The sequence below is a fragment of the Trematomus bernacchii genome, unplaced genomic scaffold (assembly GCF_902827165.1).
Source record: "Trematomus bernacchii unplaced genomic scaffold, fTreBer1.1, whole genome shotgun sequence".
Taxonomy (NCBI): Eukaryota; Metazoa; Chordata; class Actinopteri; order Perciformes; family Nototheniidae; genus Trematomus; species Trematomus bernacchii.
This window is the reverse complement of record NW_022987469.1, coordinates 3562517-3587156: the sequence shown is the minus strand read 5'-3', so window position 1 is coordinate 3587156 and position 24640 is coordinate 3562517. Positions and strand designations below refer to the sequence as shown.

The following is a 24640-nucleotide window of genomic DNA, read 5'->3' as shown; positions in this document are numbered from 1 at the left end:
TGATGTAGAAGAGACATGAAGAAGAGGGGACACATGTTGATGAAGAAGAGACATGAAGAAGAGGGGACACATGTTGATGTAGAAGAGACATGAGGAAGAGGGGACACATGTTGATGTAGAAGAGACATGAAGAAGAGGGGACACATGTTGATGTAGAAGAGACATGAAGAAGAGGGGACACATGTTGATGTAGAAGAGACATGAAGAAGAGGGGACACATGTTGATGTAGAAGAGACATGAGGAAGAGGGGACACATGTTGATGTAGAAGAGACATGAAGAAGAGGGGACACATGTTGATGTAGAAGAGACATGAAGAAGAGGGGACACATGTTGATGTAGAAGAGACATGAAGAAGAGGGGACACATGTTGATGTAGAAGAGACATGAAGAAGAGGGGACACATGTTGATGTAGAAGAGACATGAAGAAGAGGGGACACATGTTGATGTAGAAGAGACATGAGGAAGAGGGGACACATGTTGATGTAGAAGAGACATGAAGAAGAGGGGACACATGTTGATGAAGAAGAGACATGAAGAAGAGGGGACACATGTTGATGTAGAAGAGACATGAAGAAGAGGGGACACATGTTGATGTAGAAGAGACATGAAGAAGAGGGGACACATGTTGATGTAGAAGAGACATGAGGAAGAGGGGACACATGTTGATGTAGAAGAGACATGAAGAAGAGGGGACACATGTTGATGAAGAAGAGACATGAAGAAGAGGGGACACATGTTGATGAAGAAGAGACATGAAGAAGAGGGGACACATGTTGATGAAGAAGAGACATGAAGAAGAGGGGACACATGTTGATGAAGAAGAGACATGAAGAAGAGGGGACACATGTTGATGTAGAAGAGACATGAAGAAGAGGGGACACATGTTGATGAAGAAGAGACATGAAGAAGAGGGGACACATGTTGATGAAGAAGAGACATGAAGAAGAGGGGACACATGTTGATGTAGAAGAGACATGAAGAAGAGGGGACACATGTTGATGTAGAAGAGACATGAAGAAGAGGGGACACATGTTGATGTAGAAGAGACATGAAGAAGAGGGGACACATGTTGATGTAGAAGAGACATGAAGAAGAGGGGACACATGTTGATGTAGAAGAGACATGAAGAAGAGGGGACACATGTTGATGTAGAAGAGACATGAAGAAGAGGGGACACATGTTGATGTAGAAGAGACATGAAGAAGAGGGGACACATGTTGATGTAGAAGAGACATGAGGAAGAGGGGACACATGTTGATGTAGAAGAGAGATGAGGAAGAGGGGACACATGTTGATGTAGAAGAGACATGAAGAAGAGGGGACACATGTTGATGTAGAAGAGACATGAGGAAGAGGGGACACATGTTGATGTAGAAGAGACATGAAGAAGAGGGGACACATGTTGATGTAGAAGAGACATGAAGAAGAGGGGACACATGTTGATGTAGAAGAGACATGAAGAAGAGGGGACACATGTTGATGAAGAATAGACATGAAGAAGAGGGGACACATGTTGATGTAGAAGAGACATGAGGAAGAGGGGACACATGTTGATGTAGAAGAGACATGAAGAAGAGGGGACACATGTTGATGTAGAAGAGACATGAAGAAGAGGGGACACATGTTGATGTAGAAGAGACATGAGGAAGAGGGGACACATGTTGATGTAGAAGAGACATGAGGAAGAGGGGACACATGTTGATGTAGAAGAGACATGAAGAAGAGGGGACACATGTTGATGAAGAAGAGACATGAAGAAGAGGGGACACATGTTGATGAAGAAGAGACATGAAGAAGAGGGGACACATGTTGATGTAGAAGAGACATGAAGAAGAGGGGACACATGTTGATGTAGAAGAGACATGAGGAAGAGGGGACACATGTTGATGTAGAAGAGACATGAGGAAGAGGGGACACATGTTGATGTAGAAGAGACATGAAGAAGAGGGGACACATGTTGATGTAGAAGAGACATGAGGAAGAGGGGACACATGTTGATGTAGAAGAGACATGAAGAAGAGGGGACACATGTTGATGTAGAAGAGACATGAGGAAGAGGGGACACATGTTGATGTAGAAGAGACATGAAGAAGAGGGGACACATGTTGATGTAGAAGAGACATGAAGAAGAGGGGACACATGTTGATGAAGAAGAGACATGAAGAAGAGGGGACACATGTTGATGTAGAAGAGACATGAGGAAGAGGGGACACATGTTGATGTAGAAGAGACATGAAGAAGAGGGGACACATGTTGATGAAGAAGAGACATGAAGAAGAGGGGACACATGTTGATGAAGAAGAGACATGAAGAAGAGGGGACACATGTTGATGTAGAAGAGACATGAAGAAGAGACGACACATGTTGATGAAGAAGAGACATGAAGAAGAGGGAACACATGTTGATGTAGAAGAGACATGAAGAAGAGGGGACACATGTTGATGTAGAAGAGACATGAAGAAGAGGGGACACATGTTGATGTAGAAGAGACATGAAGAAGAGGGGGCACATGTTGATGTAGAAGAGACATGAAGAAGAGGATTTTGCACAATAGGTGACCTTTAAGTTGTGATCTGCCCTTCCTCACCCACAGCATCATTCTAACCCTGTACACTTGCACAAACTCTTATTACCATTAAGTATCATTTATGAACTTTTGAGGATTTCAATTTTCTATTGATGAATAGATTAATGGAGTTTCCCGCCCCTCGTGGGACCAAGGCTTTGAAACAAGGCTGTAAATCATCTTCTGTTACAGGCTGCTCATCCACGCTGATTTATGCCTGATTCAGCTAAATCAGACAGAGCTGAACTGAATATTATTTATTTATATTAACAAATATCTTAAGCTACTTCTTTATCACAACGTACCATATTTGAAATACACGCTTTTTTTTAATGAATTAACATTACATATTACCTTGAATTAAAAAGCATAAACACAAGACATCCCATTTACAGAGACAAAACAAAGTGACAAGAAGCTGGAAGTATGTTTCGCTTTATTGCATTGATTCATTAATTCTCAACGTTGAAAAATGTGCTAATAAATGTTTTCTCCTCTATTTGATACACACAGACTCCACTTCCTTTGGTCCCGGTCTGAACTCTTTCTGCCTGGTTTGTTATATTGGAAAAATACCTGATGGGATGAACAGCGTCTGCCCTTGCTTCAGAGTGCATTTGTAACACTTGTCCACCTGGTCGGCAAAGAACATCTCGCTGTGATTGGACGACGACCTCCAGCGCTCGTACAGAGACAGGTTGGCAGAGGTGGGCTTGATGAGAAAGAAGATCTTCTCCCCCTGCAAACACAATCACATGTTCTAGCACCATCACTATCGTATGAGAGATAAAGTTTGATGTTTCACAACAGGCGTGACGCTGGGAGTGACAGACCTTCAGGACGTGGTACCAGACGGAGGCGCCACCACACTCGATGTGGAAGTCTGTGTAGCTGTCTTTGACACAGATCAGACAGTATTTTGTGACTTTTGGCTTCCCAAGCAGAGCATCATCAGGCCAGTAGTTTTCTACCCAGGACAACTGACGTACAATGTGTGGACTTTCAACCATAGTATTCATCCTGACGCAGCAAAAGAGAAACGAGATGAGTACAAGGACTTTTTCACTTCATTTCAAAAATCAGGTAAAGAGCATGTTACCTTGTGTCAGAGAACTCCAAGTTGATGACATTCAACACTTTCTTTCTGTTTGTGCTGTAGTAAAAATCTACAAACTCTTTGAGCTTCATCTTGCTGTCGGTCTGTTTGGTGACGTCAACCACGTCCACACCCACATCTGGACCTGAGAAGAAAGGGGACAAAACATGATAAAAGCTGAAGAAAAATGTACCGCTACTGGCTAAACATCTTCTTCTGTCCATGTGTTACACGTGAACACAGAGGCAATGAAGACACATGTACCTACCCCCATTGAAAACGTTTATTTGATGCAGTATTTTTATTTACTTAATAAAACACAAACAGTTTGAAAGGATCACTTTGAATACAGACTGGGCGGCAGACCTAAATCCTTGGGTGGACATTTCATATGTGAGGGCATGCCCATGTGTAAACAAAATTGCTTAAAAATGAATCTTGCTGATTCATTACAAGCATATATCTGTATCTAATCGTATGAGCGTCTTGAATGTCACTGAGCTGAAAACAACATAGTTAAAGTGCATCTCAGAAACTAAACGACATTTCCCGGAGCATCACCGATATATTCTCTGTAAGGGGTTCCGGGAATTCTTTGGACAAACATGCTCTATTTTTGTACATTCTGGCCTCATTTACATGCAGAGAACATACTCAAACATTGAAAAATGTCAATGTGTAACATTACCGCAAACGCATGTGAATTTTGAAGATTAAATATAAATTGAATGAATGTTCATGCTCTGCCATAGCTCCTCTTCTGACACACACACATACACAGACAGACACACACACACAGTCACACACACACAGACACACACACACACACAAACACACCTCCGTTTATTCTGACAGGCTGTTAGGTGGCGACTATCTCACACACGTTTATTTTCACTAAATATGTTACAGACCTCACGTTCTTTTGGTATGCATCCATTGCATACCGCTGATTTCTCCTGGGAGGGCCCAAACTCTACTATTACTGCATTCAATATACAGCAGTAATAGTAGTGATGATAGAACTCATTGAAGTTGTACTGCAGTAGGCTGGTTGTAGTACTAGTACACAAGTAATGCTTGTAGTAATAGCACATGTTGTAGTTGCAGTACTACAGTATTTATAGTAACAGTAGTTAAGTCATTAGCTAACAGAAGTTAGCAGAGAGCAGTACTGCAGTAGTTATAGTAACAGTAGTTAAGTCATTAGCTAACAGAAGTTAGCAGAGAGCAGTACTGCAGTAGCTGCTCAGATTCTTACCAACGTAGTTCTCCACATCACTGATGTAGAAGGTGGGGGGGGGCACGTTCAGGCCCAGACCCTCCTTCTTCAGAACCAGGAGGGGCTCGTTGAAGCCCCCGTCCTCAAGGTAATCCATGGTCAGCTGACCGCCGCTCAGCTTCACCACAACATCATCAGCACTGACACACACACACACAACAATTTGAAGGCAGAATTTGAAAAGTTATTTGATACTGCCCCCTAGTGGTCTTATTGTTAAGTGAGGAATACATTGGGAGATTGACAACTCTTTAGAGTCACTAATGACATTTCAAGAAGCCTAATCAACATTGACAGTTAAATAGAGTGTATTAAATGGGGAATCTGATTCTGATTATACAGAACGTTTCCCACTTCATCTCACAGGACTCCTCTGTTTGTAGTTCAGTAATGAGACATGAGGACAGCAGGATGTGTGTCATGTCTTTACCTTGGAAAGGTCCTGCTGCGCAGCTCCTTTATGAAAACCTGGCTGCCGTTCTGAACAGCTTTGATATCTGTGCTTTGTCCTGTGTCATGTTTGCTCCAGTTCTTTTTCTTTTTCACTGAAAAACAGAAAAACAAATGACATTCAAGAACAGTAACAATGCAGAACAACACAGCAAGACATGACCTGGGGCCTCATTTATAAACGGTGCGTACGCTCAAAAGATGGCGTACGCCAACAAACTTGACGGGAAAATGTGCGGTCCTCCACGCAAACTCTGACCCATGCGTACGCACTAAGCACAAAAACGGGAGAGACGAGAAACTGCGACACCGTTGGCAGAAGGAAGAATGGAGAGAAATATGTGGAAATAATACCATAAATATAATGTTACCTCTCATTTATCATATATTAAGAATTAATTCGCAAAAACTGATTGAAGTCAATCTTAAAATGATTAAACAAACCCGTTTGAGACTCCTCAGTGCACACAAAAACATAACTTGGAGAAATAAATATATACAGATATGTTATTTAAAACCACCTCGAATATGTTGTGTTAATGTTATGAAATGTTTTCTCATAAATGATGCGGTAAGCAGGAGGACAGAATTACGTCTAAACTGACGCCGTTTTGCATTTCTATAGGTTGTAGATACGAGCATGGTTTTATATACTATCACGTTTAATCATGTTTTATGCCGTTTGCTAAAACGCAGGAGGTATGGAAACTAAGAACACCATATATTTGGCAGCTGATATTACACAACATTTTGTTTTATTTCATTTAAGTGGTGGATATAGAGTTGCTGCGGGGGGTTGAGATGCACAGGCTGCAGTGGAGACGCTGCGCACAGCTGATCGACAGCTGATTGACAGCTGGAACACAAACCACCAAATAAAAAAATAAACATGAATTGACTCTACTCCGCAGGGATCCCCCGATACTTTCTTACAGTTGCTCATCATGGGGGGGGGGGTCTCCTGTCCCCGGTACAAACACACTGACACACTGCCTGAGGAAGGTTATGTGTATTTTGTCATGAACTTTTTTCAGACCACTTATTTATTTATGTTGGTGACGATCCGACCTCCATGCTGCTACTCTGGTTCAAACTGCATCCACCAAACAATATGATTTATCTCGACCTCCCCAAAATAACCAAAATCTGACACGGTGTGAGATGTCTTTTTTAGCTGTTCTGTCGTCATTTCCTGCGATCTTCTTCATGCAGTCAGTCAAAATGAATATTAATACGGGGCGTTTCTTTGACTATTTATAGGAAAATATGGGCGTTACGTGAAGCCCGCAAAAGCTGCGCCACATTTCGAGTTGATTGTGATTTATAAAGGCAACACGCAGTGTTTTATAAATCGGAAAATGTCTGTGCGTATTTATTTGCTTTGTCCTACGTAAGCAACCTTCCCACGTGAATCCTACGCAAGGCTTTATAAATGAGGCCCCTGAACACATCATTTTATTTAATATTAAGACATTTAATAATGTTTTTCTTAGAAACACAGTTTGATTTGGAGGGGAACTCTGAGCTAGTTAGCACTACTTGCTACTTACAGGTGGATTTGCCGTGGTTCTTCTCACAGTTTGGACAGTGATATATGTCAATATCTGGAGCGTCATCTTCATCCACCTCAACACAGCTGAAACAGAAGCATGGTTTAAAGGTTAGGAATGTGAGCATAAAGAGCGTTCTGCAGAGCATGTGGACGCTGCTGGGCTCTGAGGTCTCTGCCTGCTGTCATGGTGACAGCATGCATGTTTCAGTTGTCACCATTATTTTAATGATCAAAACATCTCTGGGCTGTGAAAACTGAGTAGCCAATGGGGACACACCCTGAAAGTCCCGCCCACCTGAGAGGTTTGTGTCAGAATCGCAAACAAAAAATGACCGAGCCCAAAGAGAGAGCTGCAGCGTAACCGCAGAGCCCCCATAGAGAGCAAACGTCTGATCATTGAGAAAGAAGCAAAGGCAACTGCAAACAATAAGAGATGTTAGAAAAATAAAAAATACTTAACATGATTACACAAATTATATACTTATACTTTTGAGATTACATTATCTTTGCTTGAATAAAAAAAAAAAAAGGTTATCAAACTCTTATTTTGCTTGATACTGAGAAAGACACGCACTGCTGGCGGCCTTAAGCACATTATGCAAAATGCACTTTTTGATGTCTTTTATACATAAATATGTGTCCCCGATGTGTAAGGAGACTTCACAAAGTTTCAGAAAATACAACCCTCTCTCTTTTCCTTCTTACCCACATCTCTAAAAAAAACTAAAAAACGGGGGTGCAAACGAGCAGATCCAGTATTTTTCTCCTCTGACGTCAATGGCGAAATGTGGCACACGTGATATGTCCCAACCTATCATCTCCTTATACAGTGGTCTAGCTGAATCCCCTCCCCCAGCTGTGTGTCTATGTATTCAGCAGGATGTCTGCAGGAGGGACTTAGAGTAAAGTTGTTATATATAATACATATAATGGCACTGTTCTAGCGGTAAACACTTAAGAAAGAACATGTCAGATAAAATGACGTAGAAAAGATCGCTTTTGCCAGTTATGTGCTAAAGTAGCCATTAGCCCCGTTAGCCCGTTTCGCTAAGTGTTGATTTTAGACTCTTGGTGTTGGACTTCAGTTCCGTGTAGGTAAAATGGTTAATATCGTCTGTTAGCTGAGTTTCTTCCCGTTAAGTGGGTATGCATCATTAATAGGTTGTTAAATGTTAAGAAGCCTTGAGACGCTGTTTCTTGCAAGATGTTGTGTCTGCCCCCGGGAGTCTCACAATAATAAGAGCGCTGTTAGGAGAGATGACGAGTGGCATTCACAGTGGCGAATCAGAGTGGTACTCAAACCGGATATGTCACACGGGATGAGGGTTCCCAACCAACCAGAATTGTTTAAACTAAGGAAGTAGCGTAATTCATATACCGATGGCAGCACCATTTGTCCAGCGGCTTAACGGTATACCAATACCGTCCATTCGGCTACGATACTGACTTAGTACCGGTTCTCGATACCCATCCCTAGGTCTCACTAAAACATCTATTAGAAAGCTGCAGCTAATTCAGAACGAGTCCTCATTAACACTAAGAAAGTGGATCACATCACTCCTGTTCTGAAGTCTTTACACTGGCTTCCGGTGTGTCAAAGAATAGATTTAAAAAATACTGCTGCTGGTTTATAAAGCTTTGAATGGTTTAGGCCCAAAATACATTTCTGACCACCTGCTAAATTATGAACCATCCAGAACTCTCAGGTCTTCAGGGACTGGTCAGCTTTCTGTCCCCAGAGTCTAAAACATGGAGAAGCAGCGTTCAGTTATTATGCTCCAAATATCTGGAACAAACTCCCAGAAACCTGCAGGTCCGCTGCAACTCTTACTACTTTTAAATCCAGGCTGAAGACTTTTCTTTTTGTCGCTGCTTTTAATTGAACTATTCACATCTTAAACTGCACTGTAACTTTTATTCATGTATTTTTTCTTTTAATGTTTATTTTTTATCTTTGCTTTTTAATGACTGTTTTTAAATGCCATTTTCTTAATGTCTTTCATTTTTGTAAAGCACTTTGAATTGCCTTGTGTTGAAAGGTGCTATATAAATAAACTTTGCCTTTGCTTATGAAACTTTGTTTAACATCTTAACATTCTGGATTTCTCTTGCATGTTCCTGTACATCACGATCCTCCATAAACTGAGCTGTGATCTCCTCCACAATCTAACCCACATTTTCCAAAAGCATGATTTCATCCACATCTGGAACATCTTTCTTTTCCTTTAAACTGATAAGCTATTCTTAAAATGTATGAACGAACAATAGATTAATATTTATTTGAGTGCACATAAGAAATAAAAAGAATTGAGAGAAGAAAAAGAGATATGTTATCTAACAAAACCCAGTTTGATTAACATTCCCTGGATTGCACACTTTGTTTGTGTGTGTGGATATGTACAAAAAAGCTGTTCCTGCATTAAATCCGTCTCTCTTTAATTTGATTGTGTTCATAATAGAAATGAATTGGAGATCATGAGAAATGTTTCCTATAAATGAACACAATGTTTGTCCACTTGATATATCACATATTTTTGACTAGATTATACATTAATAAATAAAATAACAGTATAAACTGAGGAGTGATTCCCTTTAATCTGTTATCTTGCGCTTAAGACCTTCCTTTTTGATAAAGCTTATAGTTAGGGCTGATTAGATTCAGACCCTAGTTTTGCTGCTATAGGCTTAGTTTGTCAGGGGACACCTTGCTTCTTCCTTCTCTCTGTCTGTACCTGTGTACTCTCATGTTCCCAATAACCCAGCTTCCCCCAAATTTCTTTTTGGTGTCTATATACGCCGGGATCCTGAGTCGTGGCTGATCCTGTTTCTGTGGTCCTGTGTCCTGGATCTTGAGTCGTGGCTGTGCCTGTTGCTGTGGTCCTGGATCCTGAGTCCTGGATCCTGAGTCCTGGATCCTGCATCCTGAGTCCTGGATCCTGAGTCCTGGATCCTGTATCCTGAGTCCTGGATCCTGCATCCTGAGTCCTGGATCCTGAGTCCTGGATCCTGAATCCTGCATCCTGAGTCCTGGATCCTGCATCCTGAGTCCTGGACTTCGAGTCGTGGCTGAACCTGTCTCTGCGGTCCTGCCTGACTCTCATCATACTACTTCCCTGATGGCTCCCACAGGATTGTTGACATCCTCGTGGATTCATCTTCTTATTATAGACACATGCATTTCCAAACATTTGGACTACCTATGTTGTAAATGTATTATCTTTTCAATTTACACACGGCATCTATTGCACGTGTGTCCGTCCTGGGAGAGGGATCCTCCTCTGTTGCTCTCTCTGAGGTTTCTCACATGTTCCCCATTAAACTGTGGGGTTTCTCTGGAAGTGTTTCCTTGTACGATGTGAGGGTCTAAGGACAGAGGGTGTCGTATTGTCATACTGATATTCTGTACAAACTGTGAAGTCCACTGAGACAAATGTAACATTTGTGATATTGGGCTATATAAATAAACATTGATTGATTGATTGATCTTCACTCCGCCGTTAGACTGCTCTCATGTTAAGAAGCATCAGATCAGTGATGCTCTGCAGCGTCCAATCAGTGACGGATACAAATAAAGGGGGCGTGTCAAGTAACAGTGTCCAATCAGTGACTTGTAAACAGTAAGGGGTCGGAGCGAGTGGCTGAGGATTTCACCGAAGGGGGTTCTGGAATTTTCTAATCGAAAATGATAAAAGTAGGGTAGACATGTGGAGATTATCCGGCTGAACAAAACGTGCATTTATCAAACAGGTTCGTTTTCCACAGATCTTATTTTTTACAATATTCCAAAATCCTATGGAGAAATCCCATTGCTTTTTGGTCGAAAACCCATGCGCAGCTTACTTCCGGGTCGGCCTACAAAAATACGTAATCACTGCATCACTCAATATGGAGGACCAACTCTGTGGTCACACCTGTGATGCAGTCAGCAGAGTTACGCTAATGCTGAAGTGGGTGTGGTTCAATGGCACACCCTCGTGGGGTCTCATGTGATTGGCTTAAAATGAAGCAGACATCTGATTGGCTACAGACACTTCCCTCTATTAAAAAAAAGCATTTGTGAATTTAGAGTCGTCAGGTGAGTCTCAAAAATCCACAAATGCAGAGATTCACACACACAAAGCTTTTTTACGCAAATTACATTTGTGAATCCTTCTGTGTGCCTTTATTTATTTTGATACTGATCTGACACCATATTTATAGGGGGTCCAAAAAGGGCACACTAGTTAACAAATAAAACCCAACTTTTTAATGTGAACCACCACTTACATTCATATTCATAATTCACCTCAAATTAATTGCATACAGTTTAATTTTCTGTTAAAATTAATCAATGTTAATCGCTGCATTATTTTTGTACAATTTCAGATGTGCAAATTCCCTTGGTCTCCCCGACTGTAACTGTAGCACTGCAACCTCCTGCTGTGACACAGACAGGGTCCACCTAAACAGTCTTTGGGTCCAACATACAGTACATCGTGCAGCAAGTACAATGAGCCAGCTGCCCGCATCACTGCTCAGAAAAGTAGAGGAAAAAAATCCATTCAAATTCCAATCCGTTGCTCTTTTTCCTTTCTATTGTATAAGTGCGATTCTTTTTTTTTTATTGTAATTTTTTTTTAACAAATTGTTGGGAAAATACTGAATGTACTCTCGCACATGATAACAAAGGCCCTACATAGCTGTGTACGTAACAGGATGTATGATTATTTAGAAGAGCGTCAGTACTGTTTTAGGCATATGATAGCTATGTGATTAACATGATGATTCAGCCTCTATGGAGATAGGCATATGATTGTCATGTTTATTGCTTACGCAGGCCTTAGATAATCTGAACTAAACGTTGAATACTGCTTTGAACCGGTATTCTGCATATTGTGACTGTAACAGCCTCTCTTGTATTTAAGGCATGTGAAGGACACTGTTCTGAGAACTATTTATCCCACGCAGCCCTGTGTGTGATGACTACTTCCATTCTTGCAAGGATAATAAATACATGTATCCTGATATTGAAGACCAAGCAGGTGACGAGTGATATTTTCCTAACACAAATCAATACATTTCTGTTTGTGCACATGTAACCCAGGTCACAAAGGGTTAACCAAACAGAAGTGTCTAGAGCTAGACTGCACACACTAGTCCAGGGTTCCTCATGCGTCTCGCCAAGCTTTAATTGGTGGCTCGCATGGCAGTAGGCAGGGTTGGGAGGGTTACTTTGTAAATGTAATCAGTTACTGAATACTGAATACATGGCTCTGAAAGTAACCCGAATACAGTTACAGTTACGTGTCTAAAACGTATTCAGATTACTTTTAGAATACTTTTGGAATACTTTATTTTTCCATAACAGATGGGTATGTTTTGGTGAACACGTATTTTACTGTTTTAATGGCTTATCAAGAGCACAACTCAAACACGACATCTTGGTGTCATTCTGGACAGCTCCCTCTCATTTGCACCCCACATAAAAAACATCCCCCGGACTGCATTCTTTGTACTGTCTTAAACCTTTCCTTAGAATATTTTATGAATTGTTGCTTTGAAAGGCGCCTCTAAATAGAATTAATTATCATTATTATTATTATCTGAAACGACGTAATAACTTTTAAAACTGTTTCCAGTCACTTGCCCCATGCATTCAGCAGCAGCAATCCATTCACTTTGATTTTATCCCGTTATGAAATGTCATCATTTCGACAATAAAGAAATGCTACATAAACGTTACACAGATCTGCCGGTAATGAATATTACATTTTGTGAGGAAACTTTTCCACCAATAATTCCAATAAGTATTCCAAAATGTATTCACTTCTGGTTTACGAAAGTAACTATGATCAGATTACTCGTTTTTCAAATGTAACGCGAGCTGAATACAGTTACTTGATTTTTGTATTCTGATTACGTAACGCCGTTACATGTATTCCGTTACAACCCAACCCTGGCAGTAGGCTAAATAAAGGGGTGATAGACAGGTGTTCACATTACATTACATGTTACTTGTTAGACGCTTTTATCCAAAGTGATTTACAGGGTTCTTACACCTTTTCCAAAGTCAAATTCAAGCACTTTTCAAGCAATTTCAAGGTGCATTTTCAAGCTTTTCAAGCATCTTACAGCTGTTGTAAATTACATATTTATATACACATACTTATACTCAAATGATTATTTCCCTACCTCACATTAAATCAGATGTTCTTTATGCTATAAACAACCAAATGTGTGTTTCGTAATAGCATTCTACATGAGGATGAAAAATTAAAGAAAAGAAACCTAGTTTAATATTTCAAAATGAGTGACCCATCTGTCACTCATAGAGTGACGTAGACTGGGCATCCCATATAACCTGGCTGAGCCGATATACCACAATCAGCCAAATAACTTTTCAATACATTATTGATTAACATTTTTGAGGCACTTTTAGGTTGTCAGTAAACATAAGTCAGAGGTAAATGGTGTACTTTTACTCCACTACATATACCTTTAGTTACTTTACAGATGTGGATGAATGATGTGAAATATAATCAAGTGTTAAATCAGACTTTAGTTCCACCTGGAGTAAATTCACAAGCTACCCTGCAGTATACAAAGTCATTCAAACTAGCTGCACCTTTACCAGCTTTGAGAACACTTTAAAGGTAGGGTAGGTAAGAGGCTCGAGATCGCTAGAATTTGAAAATACACAACCGGAGAAAATCTGCCCCTTCCTTCAGACTTCCTTACAGGGCCCCTCCTCCAACACACACGAACGCGCACATGACCAATGAGGGTACGAGATACGTTTGTGCACAGATGGAAGGCTGACAGGCAGGTAGGCCATCCAGTTATTTTAGCCGGGCCGGCTAAAATGATTGGTCGTACTTTTTACAGTACCACGGCTTCCACAGATGAAATGTTTTTATGGATTTTTTGTCAAAGCACTTAAGATATTCATTGCTATCGGGATGTTAAGAGCATTCCATGGAATATAACAAAAAGTGTATCTCGAGCCGGTTTCTCAAACTTGCATACCCTACCTTTACCCTACCCTACCCTTGCAACTGTATACCCCGGTTATCTAGGCCCTTTGTTTTGTTTAATGTATACCATGTTTATCTAGGCCCTTTTTGTTTTTTGTTTGATGTATATATGTCACACTGTAGGACTGCGGGAAACGATATTTCTGGATGTACAACATGTAGAATTATTGACAATAAAGCTGACTTTGACTTTTGACTTTAATTATCAATCATTATAAAACATATCATATATATTATTCTAACTATTATTATAACGACTACTTTTACTGTCGCTACTTTAACTATATTTTGATGCCAATACCTTTCTACTTTTAATTGAGGAACATTTTGAATGGAGGACTTTTACCGTAACAGAGTATTCCTACACTCTGGTACTTCTACTTTTACTTAAGTACAAGATCTACTTATTCCACTGAATTGTAGCCACAAAAAGAGCTGCATCAAAATAGACTCACAATGGTAACAAGTGGAAAATAATATTTACAAATGTGTACAATGATTTGTAGGTAATGCTGACTACTCAAGACACCTGTCTTATACATTTTCAAAGGAAGACTGTGTTTCTTCTACAATTACGTGGGATTAAAGCAAAATGTAGTTTTACTTGTATAATACTACAAGACTTTATTTAACAGCCTGTTTCTAAAATTATCAACCATAGAGACGCGGTCAAATCCTCAGTTTATAATTTATAGCAACATACTAACAAGCTAATGTCTAATTACAACAGTGAGTGCTTCCTCCTCTGAACACCACAGGATGGCGACTGTAACCATCCTGTGGTGTACTGACATAGGTACGCTCCTCTGAAATTATTGTCACCTGCATAAGCAATTATCCCTGATCGAGTTTGCTATTCAGCTTGCTAACGTTACTAGCTTAAACAAATGTAACATGCAACGTTAGCCAAATCCAAAATGCTCTACTACGGCGTACCTTTCATGTGGCTCGTCAGCGCAGACTCGCGCATCGTGAATAACTGAAAGTCTTTTTTGCACACTTTGCAGGAGGCTTTTCGCGGGGTTGATCCAAGTCTTAGTCATGGCTTGTATTTGTCTTCTGCTAGCCAACGCTCATTGAAACGGCAACTTCCTGGCATACTGTCATCTATCACTCTCATCAGAATGTCCAGGTCACACGTAAAACAAAAACTTGCAGGTCACGTGCATAGCGCGGGAATGACGGAGCGGAGCTGTTTTATGTAGAAGCGAAGCAATTAAGCTCGCTCCGACTTCTTTCTTTTCTTTTAATCTAAAAAGCGACAGCAATTTATTGTAAAAGTAAAGCATTTACAATTTCAAGCACTTTGTCCCAAATCCAAGCACCATTCCCAAAATCCAAGCACTTTTCAAACCTTGAAAACACCACATAAAATTTCAAGCATTTTCAAGGATTTCCAGCACCCGTGGGAACCCTGGATTTACATACTCAATACTAGGGATGGGTATCGAGAACCGGTACTAAGTCAGTACCGGTACCCGATTGGATGGTATCGATATACCGTTAAGCCGCTGGACAAACGGTGCTGCTATCGGTATATGTGTTACGCTACTTCCTTAGTATAAACCATTCTGGTTGGTTGGGAACCCTCATCCCGTGTGATGTATCCGGTTTGAGAGCCCTCTGATTGGCCACTGTAAATGCCACTCGTCATCTCTCTCAACAGCGCTCTTATTATTGTTGTGAGACTCCTGCAGGCATGGCTGACAGAGCGAAGCGATCGAAGGTCTGGGTGCACTTTAAAAAATGTAGTGGTGATAGTGCAAGGTGCAATCTATGTACCCAATTAGTTGCTTGTAAAGGGGGTAACACAAGCAACTTAATGAAGCATTTGCAAACAAGACACTCTTTGAATCTAAACGGTGCAGCGTATTTGACTGCTTAAACAATGTGGCTGCTAGCGATACTGCTAATAGTGCTAGCACGCTAACAACGTCCTCCTCAGTGCAACCTGATACGATTTGCGGGACAAATGCGGCTGCCTCGACCTCGACGACAAGTGAAGGTAACATTTGTTTCTTTTAATAACTCTGCGATTATTAACTCGGAGACAGTAAGCAACTTCTAATGTATGTTCCTAAATAATCCCATAGACAACGTCAGTCAAGAAGCGGCAGCGACAGCATCCACACAGGATAACGTTAGGAGAAGTCAGACAGCGATGGCCTGTCTTTCTCTATAGCTAAACAAGGGATAATGACACAGGATCAGAAAGCAACATGTCATAGGGCTGTCGCAAAGTATATTGTGAAGGATATGCAGCCCTTCACCTTAACCACTAAACATGGAAAAGCAGCTTTTAGTTATTATGCCCCAACAATTTGGAACAAACTGCCTAAATCGTGCACGTCCGCCGAAACACTTCCTATTTTTAAATCCAGACTAAAAACGCACCTATTGCCGCTGCTTTTAATTGAGCTGCCCATACTCACACTACAGTATGCCTTTTTAGTCATGTATTCTGTACCTGCTGTGTTTATTTATTTATTTTATTTCATTATCTTTGCTTTTTATGCCTGTTTTTAAATGCCTTTTTAATAATGTATTTATGCTGTATTTGTTCTTAAATGTCTTTTGCTTTTAATCTGTAAAGCACTTTGAATCGCCACGTGCTGAAAAGTGCTATATAAATAAAATTGCCTTGCCTTGCCTTCAGTGCAGTGGAGTCCAGTTGGTTTAGGTACGTTTGGTAGCCGGTAGCTGGCTTAGCATAAATCACTATCTAATTGTTAGGTAAGTTAGCCCTAGTTTTGACATGCCCAACGTTTGAATATAAGCAGACTACGACGTTGTGAGCATTCTTGCACTCTATGTTACGTCTTCTTAAATTGGATGTTCTGAAAAAGCTACAGCATAGAGTATTGGTAGCTAGCATATAACCAGAAGTGCAAAGATGTAGCATATTATTTACAGAGTGTAGTAAGTTATTCAGTTTAAGTGATGTAATAAGTTACAATATACATGTATATAATTAAATATGTATGCTTGTTGTTATTTTTCCAACTGTAGGGAGATGACCACAGCCCTTAACCCAAATTACCGCCCCCCTTCCAGAGACACACTGTCTAACACACTCATACCTGCTTGGTATGACATTGCACAGGACCACTACATAACGGTCACACTCCACTACATTAACCAAGGCCAGTTGAAGCAGAAAGTCCTTAAGACACAGGCAGTATACGAGTCTCAGAGTGGGCCTGTTGTTGCTGAACAAATAGACGAAGTCCTGGCTGAATTTGGGGTAAAACAGAAGGTCGTCGCCATAACTGTCGACAACGCTCCAAATATGGATGTGGCTGTACGACAGCGCCAAACAATAAAGCTTGGATGCTTTGCGCATACTCTAAACCAGGCATCCTCAAAGTCCGGACTCCGGTCCGGATCCGGACCGAGCCACAACTGTCTCTGGACTATGAGCAAATTATACTTTTCATATGTATTAGCTGTATTATCTGTGTTATCTGTGTTATCTGTGAGACATCGCCACAACGCAACGAGTCAAAATTCTCCGCTATGTCCACTGCAAACGGCGCTCTGCATGTACGACTGTTCCACTGTCTGTGTGTGTGTCTGTCAACGCATTGGTCCAATCACATTCAGCATCCCGTCAGCGTTTTTTTCCCCCACCAACAGTCTGCGAATCAGAGGCACAGTAGGGCGGGTCTTCGCGGAATGCGGGTGGGAAAAATGCGTGTGTTTGAAAAAAAAAAGGGGAGCGAGAGTTAACAGCTCATCTAGTTGCATCTGTACTGTAGCTAGTAGCCTAGTTTCACCTACCGGGGCATGCAGCTGCCACCCCAGTTGGCAGCTTTGTTTTGAAAGAAAAGTTGTGGCTCATCGGACATTTATGAGAGAAAGTCTCTAATGTCCGAGTGCAAGTGAATGCAGCACAAGACGCACGTCTTGTAACCCCTCCCCCGGCCCTGGCGCGAGCGTGGAAATATGATTGGCGGCGATTTCATTTGAACGGTACGGCGCAAAACGAGAAGCATTCGGACCCAAGTACTGAAGGAATGAGGTATTTGCGGTCTACAATGACAGAGAAGAGACTGTCAAGTTTGGCTGTACTCAGCATTGAATCAAAACGCACTAAAGCTGTTGATCTTAATAAGTTTGTGAGGCGTTTTGCTGAACAAGATGGTAATCGCCGCATTCAGCTGTAATAGACATGTCAACTTGATGCTCTGCTCACAGATGAGCATACAAAACTATTAAGATGATGACCTTACGTGTGTAAATATATATTTTTCTTTGTGGGGGTCTGCCCTGTCAAATAAGACGGTGTGTAAAACTACACTGCCCAGCCAACAGAAAGTAACCACTTTGATTGAACTAGGCCAGTAGGTAAGGGCATTCCACTGGATAATAACTGAAGTATAAAAGAATGCATGACTGAAGTGATGGAGACCATGTTTGAAGGCAAACAAAAAGAGGAAATAACAGGTCAAATCAAGCAAATCCCCCTCTCAGATTCCACAGCAACCAGAAGAACATAAATACTGGCTGGTGATTTGATTAATCAGCTTTGTGATGGAATAAAAAATGCACAGTGCATTTCCTTAGCTGTGGATGAGTCCACTGACACCACTGACAATGCTCAGTTTCTGGTGTTTGTGAGTTTTTATGATGAGGCAAAGGGGGAGTTTGTTGAAGATGTGTTGGGCCTGACGAACCTCAGTGGACACACAAGGGGGCAAGACATTTATAAAGCAATAATGGGAATGCTGAATGAAATAGGGTGCAGCTGCCTTTATTCATAACTGTGCAGCTCTCACACTGCGACTCTGAGGGATCAAGCACAGACACAATAACAATGAAAACTGCTGCATACAGATTATTTTTGTTTTTGCAACCTCGTGTTAAGAATCTTGTTGCAATTGTTTAAAAGTTTGAATGACCGTAATAAACGGACCTTTGTCTTATTGAAAACATTTTTTTGGACCTTTAAGATTTGTATTTGAGTAACCCTGCTCTAAACCTTGGGGCTCAAAAGGTGTACAATGTGCAAGCTATCTCTAAGTGGTCAGCAAGGATTTGAGATGTGATTGTTTGGATCAAAAGATCCTCAATCATTAGGCAAGGCAAGGCAAGTTTATTTATATAGCACCTTTCAACACAAGGCAATTCAAAGTGCTTTACAAAAAATGAAAGACATTAAGAAAATGGCATTTAAAATCAGTCATTAAAAAGCAAAGATAATAAAATAAACATTAAAAGAAAAAATACATGGATAAAAGTTACAGTGCAGTTTAAGATATGAATAGTTAAATTAAAAGCAGCGGCAAAAAGAAAAGTCTTCAGCCTGGATTTAAAAGTAGTAAGAGTTGCAGCGGACCGGCAGACAATTTTCAAAGAAAAGCAGCGTCTCCTGGGTACGAAACTTTGCCTCATTGTTTAGTGTAATTCAGACAGGACAGGAAGAATAAATACATTTTAATCTCTCTAAAAAAATGCCCATCGCGAGAGCCCATCGCATGACGTAAAATACATGACACTTTTCTCTGTGCGCGGCAAAACAAGCTCGCCAAAATGGCTTCACCAGTCAGGTGTCCGAAAATGACAATAAAATAGCGGTATGCAACGTGTGTGTGAAGCAGAGATCCTGCAGCTCCACCCGCTGTGACAGACCGGTGAGCGGAGCGAAACACACACTAAGAGTTAGACCTAACACACTTAGCTATTATCTACCTCTGGAACTAGCTAAACTAGTTATACATATGTTTATTCTTCACTGTCGGGTCACTCATTACTGGATCAGTGAGCTGCATGAGATACTGACGGGCTGTCAGGAGAGAGAGAGAGGGGGAGAGAGGAAAAGAGAGCGCTTCCGCTCATTTCTCCCGTGTTATTATCCCAAGTTAATGTAAACTTGAATAATGTACTTCATTTGAATGTAATAATTATGTTGGTTGTTGTTTGTGGAAGCGTCAGGGAATGAGCCCCATTAACTGAGTTTTAAACATCACTTTAAATGGAAGATCCCCATAGGCCCCGCCCACTCGATCGGATCGGCGATCGGTATCGGCCGATACTGATTCCGGCGATCGGCCCCAAAATTGGCGATCGGAGCATCCCTAGTATACAAGTACCCTGTGTGTGTCAAGCAACAAGTCTTCTACATGTGGCCAGATCATTCCTATTGTGCAAAAACTGAAGACCCACTTAACCATTAAAGAGGAGGATTCCACATTTGTGGCCACGGTAAAAGAAAAAGTCTGGGGTGACCTCTCCAAACGTTACCAGGCACAGCTGCATATCTTTCCCTTATAATGAGTAACAATATATACCCTCACTCACTGTGAAGTGTTATGTGAAGTGTTATTATTTTCTTGTGTACAGGATCATGACATAATGGCCTTTCTGGAGGAGGCCACTCTTATGGATCCAAGATTCAAGGGAAAGCTGACAACTGATGAAGTTTGGGAACGACTGAAGGCAGCAGCATTGAGGGAAGTAAGTATTTATCAAAATTACATATCTAAGAAAAAGTTTGCAATGTTTACTACAAAGTGTATTTTTATTTGTATTGCAATAATGTGCATAGCAACATTAATATGTTGATATCCCTCTCAGATGTTAGGGGAGGAGGATGCAGTGCCAGTGGAGGCTCAGGAAGTGGAAGAGGATGAAGAGGAGGAGGAGGACAATGCAAGTAAGACATGCTTCTGTAATACCAATGGTATATGTTCTAACAAAAGCAATAAGCCTGACTACATTTACATGGTAAATATTATATTTCAGCGTCATGTTGTCAAGAAACCCAGGGTCTCTGCACTGGAGGAACTCTTCGCTGAAGATGATAAAGAGCTGCGGAGGAGCCTTATTCAACAGCAAAAAACTGCGCCAACAATCCTTGAGAACATCAGGAATGAGCTGTCAGTCTACAGAGGCCTCCTTCCCATCCCTACATCAGAAGACCCTGCCCACTGGTGGAGTAAGAAGGAAACTTTTCCTATCCTCTCTCGGCTCTCCACCATCTACCTCTGTGTTCAGGCTTCCTCAACACCTGCTGAGAGTGTTCTCCACAGCTGGCGACATTCTCAGTAAGGAGAGATCTCGGCTTCTCCCGGAGAAAGTGAACATGCTTATCTTTTTAAACAAAAACTGTTGAGTGCAGCATTCATTTTTTGGGGGTATTTAGTTTCCATTCTTCGACATGTTTCCATGTATTAATGATTAAAAAATGCTTGTCTCATACTGCCTGTGCAGCAGCACCTCTTTTCATCCTCTGTCTGAGGGAAAACCCTAAAAAGCATGATAGGGCGGGGCCCTTTAAGTTATTTTATCTATTTTTGTCTGCTTCTGAGAAGCTAATGTATAAGTTATACAGTTATTTCTGCAAGAAAATCACAATAAAATGACTGTTTAATCTTCACATCTTGTATTCATGTCTATAATTTTGAGCACCAAATTATTGAGAAGTATCGATAAGAGTATCGAAAAATACCGGTATCGATAAGCAGTATCGGTATCGATAAAATCCTAATGATACCCCTCCCTACTCAATACTGTGGGCAATCCCCACAGGAGCCATTTGGGGTGAAGTGTCTTGCCCAGGGACACAACGACATGCTGACTGCAGTGGGGTTTGAACCTGTCAACTGCGCCACAGCCTCCCGACTGCACATAACGCAGGTACGCATGCGCTGCAAACATCTGAAATGCGTAACGTCACTTGTGTCACTACACGCCTTTGCGTACCTGATAGGTCATCAAAACAAAACACATATTATTAGACATGTCCAAAAAACAAAAATACATTAAGCAGCCACTTTGGCGTTTAGCTCCCTGCAAAAAATCTTCTGACTTTCTTGGACTGATTGAACTGGGTGCTGGCCGAGCCGCGCAGGCCATAACCGATGGACTTGTGAAGCTTGTTCATTATAAAAAACGGAATAGCTTGCATTTATAATGTACAGCAAACCAAAGCACAAGAGCGGCACTCAAAAGAGAAAGGACCAGAGAGAACAAGGAGATGTAATGGCTAAACTGACAAAATTAGACTCTTTTTTTGTCACACATCGTCCTCGAAATCGAACGCTAACGTTAATGTCAATGTTGACGTGCAGCGGCAGCCGGAGCCGGAGGCTAACGATAGCTCACCAGCCTCACCACCATTATTGCCATCTAGCTCCACAAGTGAAGCTGTGGGTGTTTCTCAATTGCGAGTACGCTTGCTCGGTAGCACATGTCTGCCGAGCATCTTGCTTCAGAAGCGAGGCAAGAATACTTCCTGCCATTCGGAAAACAAAGAGTGGAACAGGCTAGCAAGTGTGCAGGTGTGCGTCATATGAGAGGCCCCGCCTTACATCTTCCGCCACAGATTTGGGGAAATTGGTCTGTGCGCAAAGCATTGTGGGGATTTAAGACCGCGGAGTCTACTCATGTGCAGCCTCGATATTTCTCCAAACGGAGTACGCCGGGCTCGGTAGATTTCCAAGTATGCTGGAGATTGGAACAGTACTTCGGCGGCACTCGATGACGTAGTATGCTTGAAATAGTGGCTCTGAAGCAGCTTTACTCGCGATTGAGAAACACCCTCTATCCGTGGCCGTGGCTGTGCGACCTTCTTCTCCAGCCAGCCAGGAGGAGAGGCTGGATTTGGCTGTGCCCGGCGGTGGTCCTACAGTCCCCCCATGGGCCCCAACCGATAGGGGACTCTATGGCGCTATTGAGACCCCCGACGCCAAGATCAAAACCGGTCCATGTAGGCCTACCGGCCCATTCCCCAGAGACAAACATCAAGGAAACAGGTGTTTCTCCTAGACGTATTACACCACCACTACCAGAGCAGGTATCAAACTGCCACGGACATGGCTGTGTTACTCCCCCACCCTGGACTGTGCCTATTGTGAGCCGTGTTGGCTGTTTGCAGACCGAGGTGCACCGTTCTACACTGATGCGTAGGTCAAAGAAGTTCGCGACTGGCAACATTTGTCGGCGAGGATTGACTCGCATGCACAATCTCAGGTCCATGTCGGAGCGTGTGTCATATATGAACAGTGGAAGAGAAACGGGAGAATCGATGCAAACATGGAGAGGAATGGAGACAGGTACTTGAGTGTATTGTCAACGTTACAATCACTCTGGCCACTTGTAACTTGGCTTTTAGAGGACATAGGGACAGCCCAACAGTGGGAACTTTCTCAGTATGATAGAACTTTTAGCATGTTACGATCCGGTTCTGAAAGAACTTGTTGAGCTACCTCAAGGTTCTGTGAAATACTTGAGTCCAGCTGTTCAAAATGAGATAATCTACATAATCGCAAAGCGGGTGCAGTGCGACATTCAAGTAGAAATAAATAATGCTCAGTTTTTGTCTGCGATCATGGACACCACCCAAGATATTTCCAAAAGAGACCAAATTGGCCAAGTGTATAGATATGTGACAATCCAGAGGGATGAAAACGACAACGCAAACGATATTCTGATAAACGAAGCTTTCTTGGGGTTCGTGGAAACAGTGGACACGTCAGCCCGTGAACTCCAAAAGAAAATCCTGGACAGCATATAGAGTAACGGATTTGATCTGAGAAAGTCTCGGGGCCAGGGATACGATGGTGCGGCGAACATGAGTGGGGTCTATTCAGGTGTGCAGGTCGGGATCATGGAGATGGAACCGCTTGCCAAATATGTACACTGTGCTGCACACAATTTAAATCTGACACTGAATGACTCCATAAAGAATATAGCAGAGCTGCGCCAATTTTATAATATTGTATATAAACAAATAACTTGTTTATTCTATCAGACACAGGTGTGTGTTCCAAGATGGCAGCACGTTGATTTGTCTCTGTCTCTGTTAGTATTTGTCTCATTCTCGTTTTTTGGCATTGACTACCTCTTGTGCATACTGACATTTTATCATTTATATTTAGCTTTTTAGACCCGTTTTTTTAATTGGTCTGCTGCGCTTTTAAAAGTTTTAAAAGCTTTTAAAGGTTTTTGGGCTGTTTTGCGTCGTTTTGTGCCGGTGCCTCGCTGTGACTGGATTGTTTGCTCTCTGCCTGAGCTGTCGCTTTTTCGGACTCTGGATTGCTGTCTGTCCTGTCGTGCTGTCGGGGGCTGATCGACCTGAGCTGCTGATCCTGAATTAGGTGTGTTGCAGTACAACAGGCCTATTCAAATGGCGGCCCGCAGGCCAGATGCGGCCCAGAACCAACTCCCGAGTGGCCCAGCCTCCCGTGGCCAGATTTCTACACTAGTGCAGACCATGAACGCAACACCCGAGTGGCCCAGCCTCCCGTGGCCAAATTCCTACACTAGTACAGACCATGAACGCAACACTCAGTGTTGCCTAGAAACCACCAAACAACAACAACGCAGCGCGTTTTTTGAAAGTACATCTAGTGGTCCTATGATAGCAACTCTAAAATATGTCTCTCTCAACTCTGAAGCGTAAACTTGACGATGAAAACCGTCAGTTTAACCCAGCCTGGACCGACAAATACTTGTTTATTCAGCCGTCAAATCCAAACGCCAAGCCGATGTGTTTAATTTGCAATCAGTGCGTTGCGGTACTTAAAGATTACAATGTCCAGAGGCACCACAATGAGAAACACCCAACTTTCCGAACAAACTTCCCTGAAGGATCTCAGGAGAGGGCGGTAAAAGTGCAGAGTTTGATTTCATGTTACAACCGGAGCTCTACCACGATGGTGCGAACATTCACAGCCCA

At 41.8% G+C, this 24640-nt stretch overlaps 1 protein-coding gene across 2 annotated transcripts in view; it reads right to left on the bottom strand.

Moving 5' to 3' along the window:
• The window catches only part of phf2 (PHD finger protein 2), a 70205-nt gene that overhangs the window by 28531 nt on the left and 17034 nt on the right, over positions 1-24640 (bottom strand). For both annotated transcript variants that reach the window (XM_034144072.1, XM_034144082.1), the window contains exons 2-7: positions 6945-7030; positions 5375-5489; positions 4924-5084; positions 3669-3810; positions 3403-3589; positions 3146-3308 (exon numbers count right to left, since the gene is read on the bottom strand). In XM_034144072.1, the coding sequence (XP_033999963.1) occupies positions 3146-3308; positions 3403-3589; positions 3669-3810; positions 4924-5084; positions 5375-5489; positions 6945-7030 (854 nt within the window). The remainder of the gene's footprint in view (positions 1-3145; positions 3309-3402; positions 3590-3668; positions 3811-4923; positions 5085-5374; positions 5490-6944; positions 7031-24640) is intronic.